Source organism: Parus major, chromosome 5, assembly GCF_001522545.3.
Source record: "Parus major isolate Abel chromosome 5, Parus_major1.1, whole genome shotgun sequence".
NCBI classification, from domain to species: domain Eukaryota; kingdom Metazoa; phylum Chordata; class Aves; order Passeriformes; family Paridae; genus Parus; species Parus major.
This window is the reverse complement of record NC_031774.1, coordinates 56,461,603-56,476,699: the sequence shown is the minus strand read 5'-3', so window position 1 is coordinate 56,476,699 and position 15,097 is coordinate 56,461,603. Positions and strand designations below refer to the sequence as shown.

Sequence of the window (15,097 nt, the reverse complement as noted above, 5' to 3'; positions counted from 1 at the left end):
CTGCATGAAGTGAATGTGTGCATGTGTGAGGAATGCAGGAATGGGCACAAATCTTGTACCCTTTGAAGACAGTCTGTCCAAAACAAACACTTAGTTCCCAGTAAGTACAATTTAGTTGATAAATATCTTAACAGCTTTCTGGGGAGGAACCTCTGCTTGTTTTCTGCAATGTACCAAAAGCATTTTTAGTACGATCCAGAAGTCCTTGAACATGAGGGCCTGTAGTGCTGTTTGTGCAGTGGTGCCAAACCATGTAGATGCTTTATTGTTTGCTGCCCCCAAAAATGTGGTGTTCTAGACTGCTCAGAGACTGGGCCTTTTGTTTAACATTTCATGGGAATGAAAAAGAAGAACAGCAGATAAAAGCACTGTCCATGAAATGAAAATGAGCATTCTAATATTTATTGGTATCAAAGACCAGGAGACTTTATTGTTCCTGGTTGACATTACTGATAGTTGTCCCTGTTGTATGTCCTTGGGCATTTTCTATTGACAAATATTCATCCTGATTACATGTTCTCAAGACACAAACTCAAATCCAAAAGGAAATGAAATGTTTTAGTGGGTGTGTGAAGTAGAATACAGACTACAGAGGCTGTGCAACCTTGGTGTGAGGAGGAGAAGCAGCAACATCACTCCCTGTTTGTTTAGATCTCAGGTGGAGCTGTTGTCTTCAGACAAACTCAGCATTTAACAAAGGTATGGATGTGATTTTTTAAAACAGGAATATTTTGTCATCATTAGTTTATGTGTGTAGCATATCTGCATACATAATACACATGCAAATGAAAAATTGCCTATTTAAGGCTTCTAATTTAAGAAAACACAGGGCCATCTGTTTTGGCCCAGATTTGAAGGTGAGTTTAACAAGTGCCTTGGTGCTTTGCTCATTTGGAGAAAGCCACCTATAATTTGTTGGCCAGTGAAAGATGTACAGAATGGTGTCCTGAGTCACCAGTCCTTACAGTACAGCCAGTGGGGAAGAGCTGGATTTGGAAAGAAGTGGAAGGATCTCCTGAAAGGATGTGGTGTGTGTGCCATGGGGAGTTCACTAATACCAGCTAATACCAGTGGTGTTGGGGTGCTCCTCTGTGCTATTGAGTGAGTTGGGTACCTTTGGTGAAATCACAGAAATTGCTACATATCTTTAATAACTAACTAAATAATCCATGTAAAAAAAAAAAGTATATTTAAATTTTACAGTGCAAGGTAATTTTTTCTCAAGTCGCATTTTGAAATCTTTATTTCAAGATGTGAAAGAATTAATTAAATCCATCTTTATAACAATCTGCCTTCTGGTGATGACACACGCTCTGACATTAGTGGTTTGCAGCAAAACCAGGAGGAATTCCTTTGAGCAGGGTTTGGGAAATGGCTTTTTTCCCTTCCTGAAGAATCAGATGGAAATGTGTGACTGAACATTGCCATTGGTGGCGGAGTGGCTGCTGTTTGTGAGGGCAGATCTGTTTGGAGGGAAGCTCGGGGTCTGTGTATATTAAATCTGTCTGGGGATGGGAGAGGAGGCAGGGTATGGACAGAGTCCAGCTCTGCCCTTGACTTGTCCCATACAGCAGCCCTCTTTGAATTCAGAAGGAATTATCTCCAAATAAATATAAGGGTGGATGTGCATGAGTGAGTGAGACTGCGATCACCTGATGTGGGATTCCCATAGTGAGGTGTTGACTCATCTTTTTATGTATGGAAAGCTGTTTTGCAGCCTTAGAAACGGTGGTTTCAGTTGGGGAAGGCATTGAAACACTTGTATGAAGTGCTTTTCCAAGGAGCGATTTTTTCCATAGTCAAGTCATGTGCAAACTTGAAATATCTTTGATTTAAGGAAGGGGGGAGTGAAGTAGTTTCAGGTGCTACTGTCTGTGAATAATATCCTGCACATGGAGCCCCTGTTCTGTTAGTCCTTAGGCAATGCTGTGATAAAAAACCAATGCAAACACCTGCACTTGGATCCACCTGCTGAGTTCTGTCGCTTCACACTCCCTATTCTATGTCTTGGGAAGGAGGCAGGGACTTTTCTGTGCTTTGGCTGCTGTGTTGAGAGAGACACAAACAGCACAAGCTGCCAGAACGAAGGAGACAGTGAAGCTGTCCTTGTGTTGGGCTCCTGCATGCACAGACAGGTTGGGGGAGGAAGGAGAAAACCATTTCCCTGCCTTGCCTGCTCTTTTGCATTTACTCTTGCTCCTCCTGTAGTGGCGACATAAATTGTTTTCATTTTGTACATTATATTAATTTCTCATTATTTTATTGAGTCTGTGTTCCAGCAACTTGTAAATTTCAAGCTTAGTGTACTAATGAAGTTTGATCTTTCCCTACCTAGATAATTTCTATTTATAAATACACTTTGTTTTCTAACTAAAGGAATTCTGGAGCAGGAAAACACCCAAGTAAATTCAAGTTTGCTCTTCAACATTGGCAGCTGCTGTGCAAGATGCAGGTTGGAGCTGTAGTTCTCCATGTGTTAACCATAAAAAAAAAATAGATTTTTTTTTTCTTTTAAATTGTGTGATACAATTGTGTTTGTTTTTCACCTTCTAATCTTGAAAACAGAAGCTGGCTAAAACTGGTTGGCTCTCCTCATCTCTGCCTCTGTAAGGACTGGAACCAGTTTAGTTGGGGATAGGTCAGCAGTGTGAAAGTTTTGTTTAAGATCTTTCTCAACCATGTCAGTGTTGTTTCTCTTAACTTGTTTAGCTTTTGTGCTGGGTTTGTGAAGGTAAAACATGGCTTAGCCCTTAATGTACAACTGTTTTGGCTTCAATATAGCAAAGCTATAAATAGGTTCCCCTTTGCCTCCCCAGCAGTAGGAAATGACTGCAGCAGGTGCTGTCCTCTGCTAGAAATTTGCACATTATTACTACCCAAGTACTTTTTTCTTAAAATCAGCTTTCTTGTTATGTGTCCTTCCTTTATTAAATGCCAACTGACTGGTCAGCAAGTATCTTGTTAAAATCTGAAGTCTTCATTAGGTCAAAAGAAATAAAAACAGAAAGGAATTTTTGGTTTATTTCCATGCAGCCTCTGTGTAAAGTTTATTTTATATGCAATTTTAAAAATATTACCAGAAGGCACAGGAGAGCTACATAAAGCTAGTTGCTGACTGAAATGGTTTTGATTGTTTTAGCTTTGCTGGACTGGAGTTTAGCTCAGGTTTGTTGTAGCAGTTCCTCTGTGAAAGGACTGGCAGATGCTTGGAAGTCTGCAGGCAGGATTTGTATCCATGCTTGGACTGAATTTTCCTTGCACTGCAGCATCAAGAATATAAACAGGGTTTTTTGTCCAGGGATGTGGTGCTTAGAGTAAATTAGGATATTGCAGTGTGGTCCATGGGTTTGCTGGTGTCAGTAAACAAGCTGCCCCTTGATACAGACCCCATCATTTTGTTTGGATTAATGTTTGGTCCCAGCAAAGAGCTGGAGCTGTTTGGGCAGGGAGAATCAATGTGTTTGTGCTGCTGAGCTTGTTCTGCTCAGCCAGGCTGGAGAACCGTGGCCTCCTGCTGCTGCTGGGGGCTGCAGAAAGAGTGAAATCCAGGGGAGATGTGCTATGCTAACAGCAAAAAAGGGGGGCAGTCCTATGTTTCAGTTCCTGTTTAACATCTTTGTGCCTTTGTACCCCTTCCTTTCTCCCACAGATGTGAGAGCTGTGTGGAGCTGCTGTTTGTGAGAGGGGCTGGGAACTGCCATGAGTGTGACACCCCCCTGAGGAAGAGTAACTTCAGGGTACAGCTCTTTGAGGATCCTGCTGTCGACAAGGAAGTGGAAATCCGGAAGAAAGTGCTGAAAATGTGAGTGTCACCATTTAAAAGAGCAGAAAGTGGATGTACTTCATGGATCAGAAATTTTTAAAAATTGACTTATTCGGTAGTACAGAGGAGGAGATTTTTCTTTTTTTTTAAAGTGGCAAACCATAAAACTTGACTCCATTTATCATGGAGGGATTTCAGAGAATCTGATTTTGTGCAACAATTGAGAGCTGAATTCTCAATTTAGCCTTGAGGGATTCCTGCTTAGCATTAGAAAATGTTGGGTGTTTCTATGTGGCCTTCTTTGGCAAAGACTTGGCTCCAAAATGGAGATGATTAGATATTGAGGGGGTGATCATGGCAGTAGAACAAGAAACAGGACCTTGATTGTTTTGTTCCCTGGGGACCTGTTCTGAGAGTTGAAGGCCAGTTCCCTTCAAAATCAAAATGGGCAAAAGAAAGTTCACATTGTTTTTTTGCACCACACAGCAATTGTTAGTGGAAATGGTTCCTTACAAGCCTGGTGTTACCCGTCTGTCATGTAGATCTGAAAGCTCTGAAACTTGAGATAAATGAGGTCTGAAATTGCATCTCACTCCTTGTGGCCAGTAAGCAGCATTTTATAAGGAAAATAAGCCAGTTGGTGTTTTGATAGAGGAAAATCTGATAAATGTAGCAACCCAGAGAGAGTTGTGTATGCCTAAGTGAACAAATAGGTAAATTATAAACTTGTCAGCCTTTATCTAGAACTTGGTACAATAGTAATGAATCATGTGATGTTGGTGAGATGTGGGGAAACTGTGCCACTGAATATCAAGATGCTGATGTGCAAAGCAGTAATAATTTTGATGCTGGATTTTATGGTTTACTGAAGTTAACAGAAGTCAAACTGGAATATGACAACGTGGTTCACTAAACATGGAATAAAGTTTAGTTAGAAGAGAGAATGCTGCAAAATGCTTGGCCCAGTTGGGTTTTCCAGACTAGTTTTTAGGAGGCAGAAAAAATACTCTCAAATTGGAATGTGGGCTCAATTCTTGGGATTTTTGTATTCCTGTGTGTCACAGTCCACAGATCAGGCAGAATCTCAGCTTTTTTTCTTGGGAAGAAAGTCTGCATGTCTTGACTTTCAGAAGCTCTCCATGTTCTAAGTCAGTTGTGCCTTCATCTTTTTACTTTCTCGAGCTTTGTAGAGGTGAATGTGAGTGCTGGGATGGTTATTGATATGAAATGAGATAATTGTGTAGCATTTTTGGTTTGCTGCTGACATAGGCTTTCTGTTTTTGGCACAAAGCCAAACTCCCTTTTTTAGAAAAGCTTTTTTTCTGTGGGTGTTACTGTTGCCTCTGCCTTTAAGAGCTTGGCTGGGAGTTTCTCTATCTTGGCCTCTGTGCTCATGTTTACCTGTAACCCTGGAAAAGGAATTGGCAAACAATAGGCAAAGATAGGCTGATTTCTTCCAGGCTGCCTCCTTTCCTTTGGAACAGGCACTTCTGTCTGCCATTAAAGATTCTGGTCAGTTTGGGAGTCACAAAACACACAGTAGATAAAACTAGATCAATGCTTAATCAGCTTGCAGCAAAAGCCTTGTTGAATGGAAATTGCATCTTTCTGTGCTTTATAAATACTTTTCTCTTCTCTCAAAGATACAATAAAAGAGAGGAAGACTTTCCCAGCCTAGATGAATATAATGATTTCTTGGAAGAAATAGAAGAAATTGGTAAGTCTTAATGATTGCATTTTTGACGTGCTGTGCTTATGAGAGCCTAGGTTTTTATCTTCTGACTCAGCTGCCTATGAGAATGTCTAAGATCAGTTTCTGTAATACGATTTATCATAGTATCAGATCGTTATCTAATTACTTTTTTTCTGGATTTTAATCATATTTTCTGAACTGTAGGACATTGTTAAGTAAAACATTTTATCTGCCAGTGGAAAAAGCACAATCCAAAGTGTAAGCAAGCTGGAAAAGAAAGGCTTGCAGGGGAGTGTCAATGCTGCACTGGCAGAGATTAAACAAAGAGAGGAGAAATTGAAATTTTCATTATATGCCTCCATTAGCTTTATCTACCATGACAGAAGCCATATGGTGTCTTTCATCATTTTTGCTTCTGGAAGTACAGTAGTTGGAGCTGCTTTGAAGCTGATGACCTTACATACCACTGTGGTAGCATTTTATGTTGCTGTGCAGAAGGAGAAGGTTTTGGAACAGACGTTGATTTCTTTCTCTTTGGATTAGCTGAAGCAGAACTTTGCCCTTTGGGGAAGGGACAATGTTATCAACAGAGTTTATTTTCTTCTTAGTTAGGGTGACTTGTGATTTATGGTGGAGTGATGGGTTTTGCTTAGAAAAACAAGGATGTGTTCAAAGGAGTGACTCCTAAATGGTTTGTTCTTGGCTTTTTTGAGCTTCTGAGGCTTTTCTTTTTTTTTTGACCTGGAGGAAGAAGAGGTGACTTAGAGCATGCAGGAGGGGCAATGAATGTGATTTGAAGGAAACCATGGAGATGACACTTTTCCTTCAGTTTTCTCAAAGGAGCCTTTGCTCATTTTTGCACTGTGGTGTTTTGTAGAAATGTATCCAATACACTTACTGCTGTGAGCAATGTATCATGTTTTTGTTGGCATCAGGAGGCTGAAGCTAGGAAGCCAAATCGTGTGGCTGGGAAACACCAGTCACACTCACATGGGTCCAAATATCTGGAGGAGATGATGTGGGTGTAGCTTTGTTTGTGTATTTTTTGGAATGGTATGGGGGAAGGAGGGAATGAATAGAAAGAATGGCTGGAGGATCCTGGAAGAATCTGTGTGCTCATGGGAAGCAAAACTGCTTTTTTTCATGTAGCATTAAATACTGTTTCCCATTTAACTGCTGTTGCAGGACTTTTTAACATCTGTAACAAGGGAGTTGAAGGTTTGCCTGGAATTATCTGAACCTCATGAATTTTTGAAGGATGTTGTGATTCTACAGCTCCTGGGATTAGGAGGTTACATTGCAAATGGCTCCAAATCCTGTACTGGGAACTTGGTTTAGAAGCAGCAGAAACCTGGCTGGTCTTGATAACCTTATGAAAAAAAGTGAATTGGCCAATAATTGTTTTGACTCTGCAAATGCATAGTGAAGAAGCTTGTTAGAGATTTTAGGAATTGGAGTTAGTTACCTGAGAGGAGCACTCTGGGTACTGAAAGGAATTGGAAGTCCAACTGCATCCTAGTTCATTCATGTAGCAGCCAGGGTGATGAGACCAAAGAAGTGCAGTCAGAAGACCCTTAATTTTTACTGTCAGTGACTTCATTTATGACATCCCAACTCCAGACAGATCCCAGAAGACAGGTTGGATGCAACAACACCAATTTAGGCAAGGGTTCAAGCCCTGTTCACTCTCCCTAGTGACAAAGCCCATTGCACATCTGTCCCCAAGCCTGCTGTGGTCCTGGGCAGAATTCCCCACCTAGCAATTGTCTGGTTTGATGTTTTCCAGTACATGTTGTGAATGGTATGATTGAACAGTGTATTAAAAGTCATTGACTCTATGATAATTTCACACTTTACTGCTGAGAGGAATTATTTAATTTTTGTGTGTCTCTGAGTTCCCTGCTTGCTCACTCATGTAGAAAACTGGGCTGCAAGATGGAAAAGAAAGGATATGCAGGGCAGCTTTGCCTTGTGGGGCCAACATTCAGCAGGCTGGCAGTAGCTGGTGGTGGTTGGGAACGTAGGGAGCCAGGGTACTGGATTTCCCCTCTCCACATGCCCCAAACTTTCAGTTTTTCTGTGAGAGAGTCAAAGTGCAGCTTTACCCCTTTTTTCCTTCTCTGCTGGAAGGTTTTGTTTCTGGAGTTGTTGTAGGGGCTTAAATGAAGTAGTTGCTTAGCACAAACAAAATGTAAACATCCTGTATAGGTGTGTTTCACCTGACCCTGATTCTGATAGGTTTTCCAAATATTCCAGGCAGGTCAGTTCCAAAACTAGCAATGGATTGAGACACAGAAATTACTGACCTCACTTGAAACACATTTTCCCCCTTCATATCAGCAGTTTCATACCTAAAGATTTTTTTTTTAATTGAAATAGAAGAGTTGGATGGTGCAGCAGCAGTGTGTGTGTGGGAGAAGGTCAAACAAACATTAGAGTAGTCACCTTTTAAGATTTCTGTTATAAAAAACAGGTTTTTGAAGTGGTTTAGAGTGTAGCCACTGAATAATGCTTTGGGCTAAAATGTGTTAAACAAGGCTTTAAATAAAAACCACATTTTAAAGTGAGTTTTCCCTAGAAGAAAAATTGGTTGGACAATTTGAGAACATTGTAAACACAGTTTGTTGTCATTAGCACAATGAATAAATATAAAGTGAAAGGGTTAAAACCTGCCTTTGGGAAAGGTGTGGATAAGGTAACTGAGTGAGTCAGGTCTGTGCCCATGTGATGAGAGGGACTTGGTTAAACCTCCGAGTGTGTTGCTACAAGTTGTACTCTCTGGACACAATGTGATTTTTGCTAGCTTTTTCTACAAAGTTTTATTCTTCCCCCAGGTATTTCTTCTTCTCCCCAGTATCTCTGTAGCTATTTTTCCAAGCCCTGTGTGAAAGCTCTCTGGAGCAGGACCCACCTCCCAGTGCCTTGTCTTGCTCAGAACACTTATCTGACAAGTGATCCTTGGATAGGAAGGGTTTTGCTATCTGTGATCGCTTGTGGGTTGTGCTGTTTATTGTTTTGTGGTTTGGTTCTTTCCCCCTCTGTGTGTGTGTACTCAAGAGTGGTGTTGCTAGTCCTGACAAAGGCAATAACCCAACTGGAAGTTGGGCAGCTTTTTCAAAGATCTGTTTCAGTCATCTCACCTGAACAAAGATTGCACACTGTTCCAGCCAAAATGGTCTTTCTTAGACTGATGGGACTGAATGATTTCAGTCATTCATTACAATGCAATTTTTCTGGAAAAATAAAAGACCACTGAAGATAAACAGAAACAATTATTAATACCTAACTAGACTTGTCTGGTTTAACTATGGGTTTTCTTTTGTTTCTGATAATTATTTAATTATAATCACACAAATGTTGGTTGGAAGGGACCTATTAAATTCTCATCCATCTTTTCTGCCCCTGACCCCTCTCCTACCCCCTTTAAAAGTACAGGGCTCCAAAAGCACCAAGGGACAGTGCCACAGTCATCTGGGATATCCCAGGCAGACTGAGGATGAGCTTGTGTCTCCCTCTGTAGCACTCTGCCATTCCCAGTCTGGGGTATTATGGAGATGACAATTAAGGAGTTGTTTGTAGTAGGATGGGATGTTCATAACAAACTAATGCTAATAATTTTTAGTCTTAGTCTAAAACGGGAAGATTTTGAGTGACTGAGTCCTGCAGTTCAGTGATATTCATTCATACTGCTGTGTCTCTGGACAAATTCTTGTGCTGTTTAATTAAAATTTTTTGTCTCATTTTCTTTTTTAAAACTAGGAAAATATTTTTCCATTTGTTGTAGATCTGTATAATGAACAATGTTGTTTTGAAAAGCAGAGAAAGTCTCCTGTAGAGGCTGAATTTTAGAAGTTGGGAGTTTCACCTAAATAGAATGAAATGTTTCACAAAAACACAATAGTCTTCCTGTTATACTTAACAGATGTCTCAAGGCAAGTCATTTTATAAACCAACCAATGTGAGATGGATAAGTAGATAAATAATTGTTGCATACAAAACAGCTTCTGTTTCTTTTCCCTGAAGGGCTTCAGGCCTCTTATATCGGCTTATGCTATATTTCAACATGGACAAAAATAAGTCTGTCTTCTCTTTGAAACCTTTTCAAACCAGCCATCTGCTTTGCCACTCATATTCAGTTCTACACCAATATTTTTTCAGGGTAGGTGTAGCATGAGTTGGGATTTTTAACTCTTTCTAGTTCTATATTTTTTGGGTTATATTATTTTTATTTTTTTTTTTTTAAGTTAAGGAGTACATTTAAAATTAATTTCTAGTAAAACTCAAAGCAGGACAAATAAAGTGCTGTATAGTCCTGGCTATGTTAAAGTTATTATGTTGAGTACTAGCAACTGTATTCTTTGGTTTTATAGTTATTGGGTTTTAAATGCCAAGTAATTTATGGAGGGGACAAGGGAGGGAAATAATATCTTAATTATTTTTTGTGCCCTAGTGCCCCTTGCAAAACAGACTTGTCAGCTGTAATTGTGAGGTTACAATGGCAAGAATTTGTATTCTATAAATATTGATGAAAAGACGTTTGAAGCTCATGAAAAATTTATTAGAAAATATGTTGAAAGATGTTTTGGCTGGCTGGCCAGCCACTGGTAACCATGCAGTGTCAGAGAGCAGCTTGTTTTGCTGGTAGGTGTTTATTGTAGAGGGAAGATGCTGTTTTCATGTACTAAAGGGCAGATGTTGACACTGAAGTTGATGTAACAGATCCAGATTACACTGTTGCACTTTTCACTGTTTTACTTTTTTATACTTTATAAACTTTTTTTTTACTTTTTTACTGTTTCCAGTCTTGCAACAAAATGTCTTAAGTGTTTCCACTCTTGAAATGTGGAGTAGTCAGTGTTGAGGAGGAGATGCTTAGGACCAGGACAAAGTTCCTCATCAATGGTTTTGTATCAATGTTCTCTGGGACAAACTTGCTTGGGTCTTTTGAGGGTGCTGGAAGTTTGATCTCTGATTGATGTCCTACGATATCCTTGGGTGACAAAGCAGAATAAGATGGACAGAGTCAACATGGTGTGAGCACACCTGACTGCTGAGAGGGTTGTAGCTGTGGTTTGGTTACAGCCACAGCAGGAGAACAAGGGAGGGATAAACACTTTCACCATGAGCAGAACAGTGGGCTTTTAGGGTGACCATGCAGGTGGCTGCTGAAAATTTCCCAAACATTGATCCAGAAACAGATTCTTTTTGATAGAAATGTTGCTTCCTATGAAATAGCAAAATACACCCATTTTTGTAAACAGTTATCAATAAAGGTAGGTATCTGCACATATTTAAAACATGCCTGCTTTTCCCCAGTATGGTTTTAAATCTTAAGCTTCTTGTTTTACAGACCAAATTGTGACCAGTTGAACCTATTAAAGATAACTGAGAAAGAAGCAAAAAAACCCCAACAAACCCTGAAGGTTTCAAGCAGCAATAATTGCAAAACAGAGATCATCGGCTTATTGCTGGATTTATTTTTAGAGAAATATTCACAATTGCCTAAAGGCAATTTGGCATCTCCTCGTGCACCTGAAGGTGGCATCTGGGCATCCTGCTAGCACAGCATGGCTCATGTGCTATTTCTTTCTTGTGTCGTCATTGAAGAGTTTAGAGAGCTGCTGTGTGGATTTAAGTTGTAGGAAGTGCTGACATTACCATGCAGCTGCTGTCATTGCAGAGCCCTGGGCTGATTGTGTGCCAGCATTTTCACATGATACTTCTTCTCTGCCCTAATACTCAAATATTAAAACTTCTTGTCAGTGGGCAACTGTAGCTTGGAAATTTGGTGGTCAGATTGCCATTAAATACTAAAGATTTAGACTAAAATAATGTTTTACTAAGGAGTGGTTGCTACAACCAAAAAGTGTGTGTTTGTCACAATATGAAATAGGAAAATTATGCCTTTGCAGAGGAAAAAACCCCAAAACATTTGGGATGGGTAGCTTGCTTCCAAAAACCAAGGAGCTGAACTTTGAGTGGCATGTTTGGGTTATGGCAGTGCCCAGAAGTTCCAGCTGGGATGAGATCAAGGCCACGGAGAGAAGTGTTGCCTGAAGCTATAGCATGGAGATACAGCAGGTGATGTGTAGGAGAAAGGAACCTTTATTCCCATTCTCCTGCTTCTTGCCAGTGGGAGACCTCCAGTACAGAGGCCCAGTGGTCTGCCCAGGAACAGTAGCAAAGTTCAAAAATTCAATCAGGTCTTGATTCTGAAATTCTTAAAGCACAGACTCAGCTATCTTAGATCTTCCCTCTGAACTGGGGATTCAGGAGCCAAACTGAATTGAAATTCATTCCTCTTGATACTGCTTATTATTTGGAAAAGAGGAAAAATAAATAGAACACACTTTTTTTTTGGTTTTTTTTTTTTTTTCAGTTAAGTTTAGGAAGTTCTTGAACTTTATCTTGCTGAGCCCTTTTTTGTTGCAGTTTGAGGAAATTGAGTATTTAATAAGAGTAAGATGATATGGTGGTTTGGTACTCCTGGAAAGAGAATATTCCTATTCCCACCTGTACCCTTTTATTACTTCCCTGGTGCCCTCTCTGGCACTTGCCTGGCCCCTGTCTTGAGCTAGTTCAGGTTACTGGAGAATTTCTGTTGACACTGCAGAGCATCCAAGGGAGTTCTGGAATCAGAGCAGGGGAAAGAGTGAGGCTTGTGCTTGGGGAGAGGGGCAGAACTGCAGGAATGCCTCTTTTGGCAGTAGTGGGCTGAATGGTAGAACTGAGCTGCATCCCACAGCTCCATCATTTTGGACCTTCCTGTTTCTTCTTATCTCCATTTCCTCTTGGCTTTGATTTCTTGATATTTTCTTTGCTGCTCTCAGCTGGTGTGGCAGTCTGGGTTACTCTTGGTTTGGTTTGCCTAGAACCCTCCTAAATGCTCATTTCTGCTGTGTTACCTGTGGGGAGGATGAAAGAAGGGGTATGATGTTCTCCAGACTGAGATGTGTGTTATCCTGATGAGGAACAGCAGATTTCATGCTGCTTCCTTCTGCTCCTCTCTGGAGGCCTCTCTAGAGGTGCAAATGACTTGGCAGTGGTGCCTGTGCACAGGGTTAGCTTGGCCCTGTTGCCTAAAAGCCTGGGAAGAGAGAGCTGAACCAAAACCTCCCAAGTCCCATGCTGGTGTTGCCACAAGAACCTCCTTCCCCTCCACAGGCTCTGACGTAGCTCAGTCGCTGCGCGGTTGTTTCTTGTGAAGGATTTATCAATGGCAGCACAAATTTCTCTACTGCTCTTTTTGCCACATGACAGAGCTCTTGCAGACTTTGAGTGCTCTGTGCTTTGAGTGTTCAGAAGCTTTAAGGCCATGGGCATGAGCCCAGCATCCACTCTGGATGGAGATCACCAAGAGACTTCCCAGTGATAACGACCTTCCATTGGAATTCACTTGACCCACAAGTGAACCAGTGACCTAGAGGTGAAGGGCTCAGGCATTGTATCAAATTACAAATCATCCAAACCATCTCCATCTTTCAAGCTGTTGATTATAGAAACTGTTCAATTTCTTGAGATATCGTCTGTGCCATGTGTAGATAATTGGGAATGTTGTGCTAAACCGTGGAGCTTGCTGGCCGACCCTGCTTGCTCATAATTACATGAGATATAGTCTGTCACTATTGAGAGACATCAAAAGAATGTCAGCTGACCTATTAATCTGCAAGCATCTGCAGATTCCTCATGATAAAGGTAACTGTATGTTGGAGCCTTTTAAGTTATCAAGCAGTGTGAATTTTTTTTGTGTACCTGAGAATTCAAACAATCACTGGAGTCTTTGTGCATTAAAAATTCCCTGTGAAATGGAACAGTGACTTAATGTCTAACCTTGTCTTCATGTGCCTATGTTTGGTCTAATTTAATTTTACAGGAATCACCGTGTTCTTAGCTATAAGTGCTACTTGAAAAGATCAATATTTTATGAATAGTATGATGATTATTCACACATATCATTACCAGCGTCACAAAATGGGATGCAAGATTCAAATTTTTGTCCCCTACAGATGTGTAAACCTACAAAAACTCTGCTGGCTTTTGTTGAAGTGCAGTGACTTAGCAGATTGTCTTTATAGGGCATGTTTAAATAAGTTCTGTTACTGCAGTGTTTATATTTGGCTAGAAGGGATAGAGAGCATAAGAATAGTGTTTCTTTGTCATAGTCATGCATGCTGACCTAATACTTTTGCTTTCTGTCTTTATAATATTTATGCAGTATTTAACTTGACCAACAATGTGGACTTGGAGAACACCAAAAAGAAAATGGAGCTGTATCAAAAGGATAACAAAGAAGTCATTCAGAAGAATAAGTTAAAACTGGTTAGTTAACTTCTCTCCCTTACAATTTTTATTCATTTGTTAAAGAATTAAAGGATTTGTGGAGTACTTTCTTAAAACAAATCAAAGCTGCAAGCACTATGTGGAGTTCTTTGTATTTAAATGATGAAGCTGATAGTTGAAATGTAGTAATGCTTTATTTTGGGAAGGGCTTGAGAAGAGGGGCAGGCAGTAGAGCCTGTGTCTAATACATCACCACGGCATGTGTGCTGGCAGTGTCGTTGGACAATATCCAGGAGAGATGAAGTTCATTCCTACACAGGACAATCGTTTCTTTCTCATCTGAAGGAAAAAAGGAATCCAGACTCAGACATTATGAAGCTCCCAGGAGAGAGTTGTAAAATTGAGGCAAAGCCCAGGCCTGGTTTATGCAAAATTCAGAATGAAAGATGTTGAAACAAACATTCAAATTTTTCTTCAAGAGCTGATAACAGTAACATCAGGGATATTGTATATATGATCTGTATGCAAAACACAGAGTTCTTTGAAGATTCATTCATTAAATTATGGCTCACATATCATTTTGTTCTTTAAAAATAAACTTGCATGCATTTATTCCTGTAAGAAAAGTTTAATCTGTTAAATATTTTTTCAGCATAAAAATACACATTGTTATCAGTTCTTGAAGGAAAATGTCTGCCCAGAGTGTGACATAACAAGGGTTTGTGTTTGTAATCCAGTTGCACTAAGGACTTGCTTTCAAATCAGTAGGGGTGAAATCCTCACTCCCCTGAAGTCTGTGGCAAAACTCCGAGTGATTTCTTTAGCTCTAGGATTTCACAGGAGGAGATTGGAATCTGAAAAATGTTTGTTTGAACCTCTTCCTTTTAAAGGCAAGGAAATTTCCCTAGGGGTCCATCTCTGATCTGTTATCCTGTCTCTGACACTGTGCAATATCCTCTGCTTCAGAGCTTGAAGAGACCTGCCAAAGCTTTGGCTGCATGTCTTATTTTACAATGGAGCTGCAACCTCTGGGGTCACAGTGAGAACAGCTCTGCCTGCAGCCCACCTTCCCTTCAAGGAAGTGGCTCTGACAGCCTGTGCAGGGGCTGTGTGATGCTGTCAAGCAGCTCTCTAATACCCTGTACCCACTCAAGCCCCCAGGACTTCTGTTTGCTGTGCTCCACAGTCCTGCTGTGCTGGAGGCTGGCTGCTGGAAGCTGGGCAAGCCTGTGTGAATCCAGACTCACTGGAGAGCTGGAAACATTTCTCTTTTTTTTTCCTTTTTAACATTTGAAACATTCATAATTTATTTTTCAACAATTGAAACATAATAATAGACTTTACAGAGTGGTTATTACAAA

General features: G+C 40.4%; 1 protein-coding gene across 1 annotated transcript in view; it reads left to right on the top strand.

The window, feature by feature from the left end:
• Positions 1 to 15,097, top strand: part of MNAT1 (MNAT1 component of CDK activating kinase) — a 116,601-nt gene that overhangs the window by 30,225 nt on the left and 71,279 nt on the right. The window contains exons 2-4 of the mRNA XM_015631539.1: positions 3,650 to 3,802; positions 5,407 to 5,480; positions 13,672 to 13,775. Of these exons, the coding sequence (XP_015487025.1) occupies positions 3,650 to 3,802; positions 5,407 to 5,480; positions 13,672 to 13,775 (331 nt within the window). The remainder of the gene's footprint in view (positions 1 to 3,649; positions 3,803 to 5,406; positions 5,481 to 13,671; positions 13,776 to 15,097) is intronic.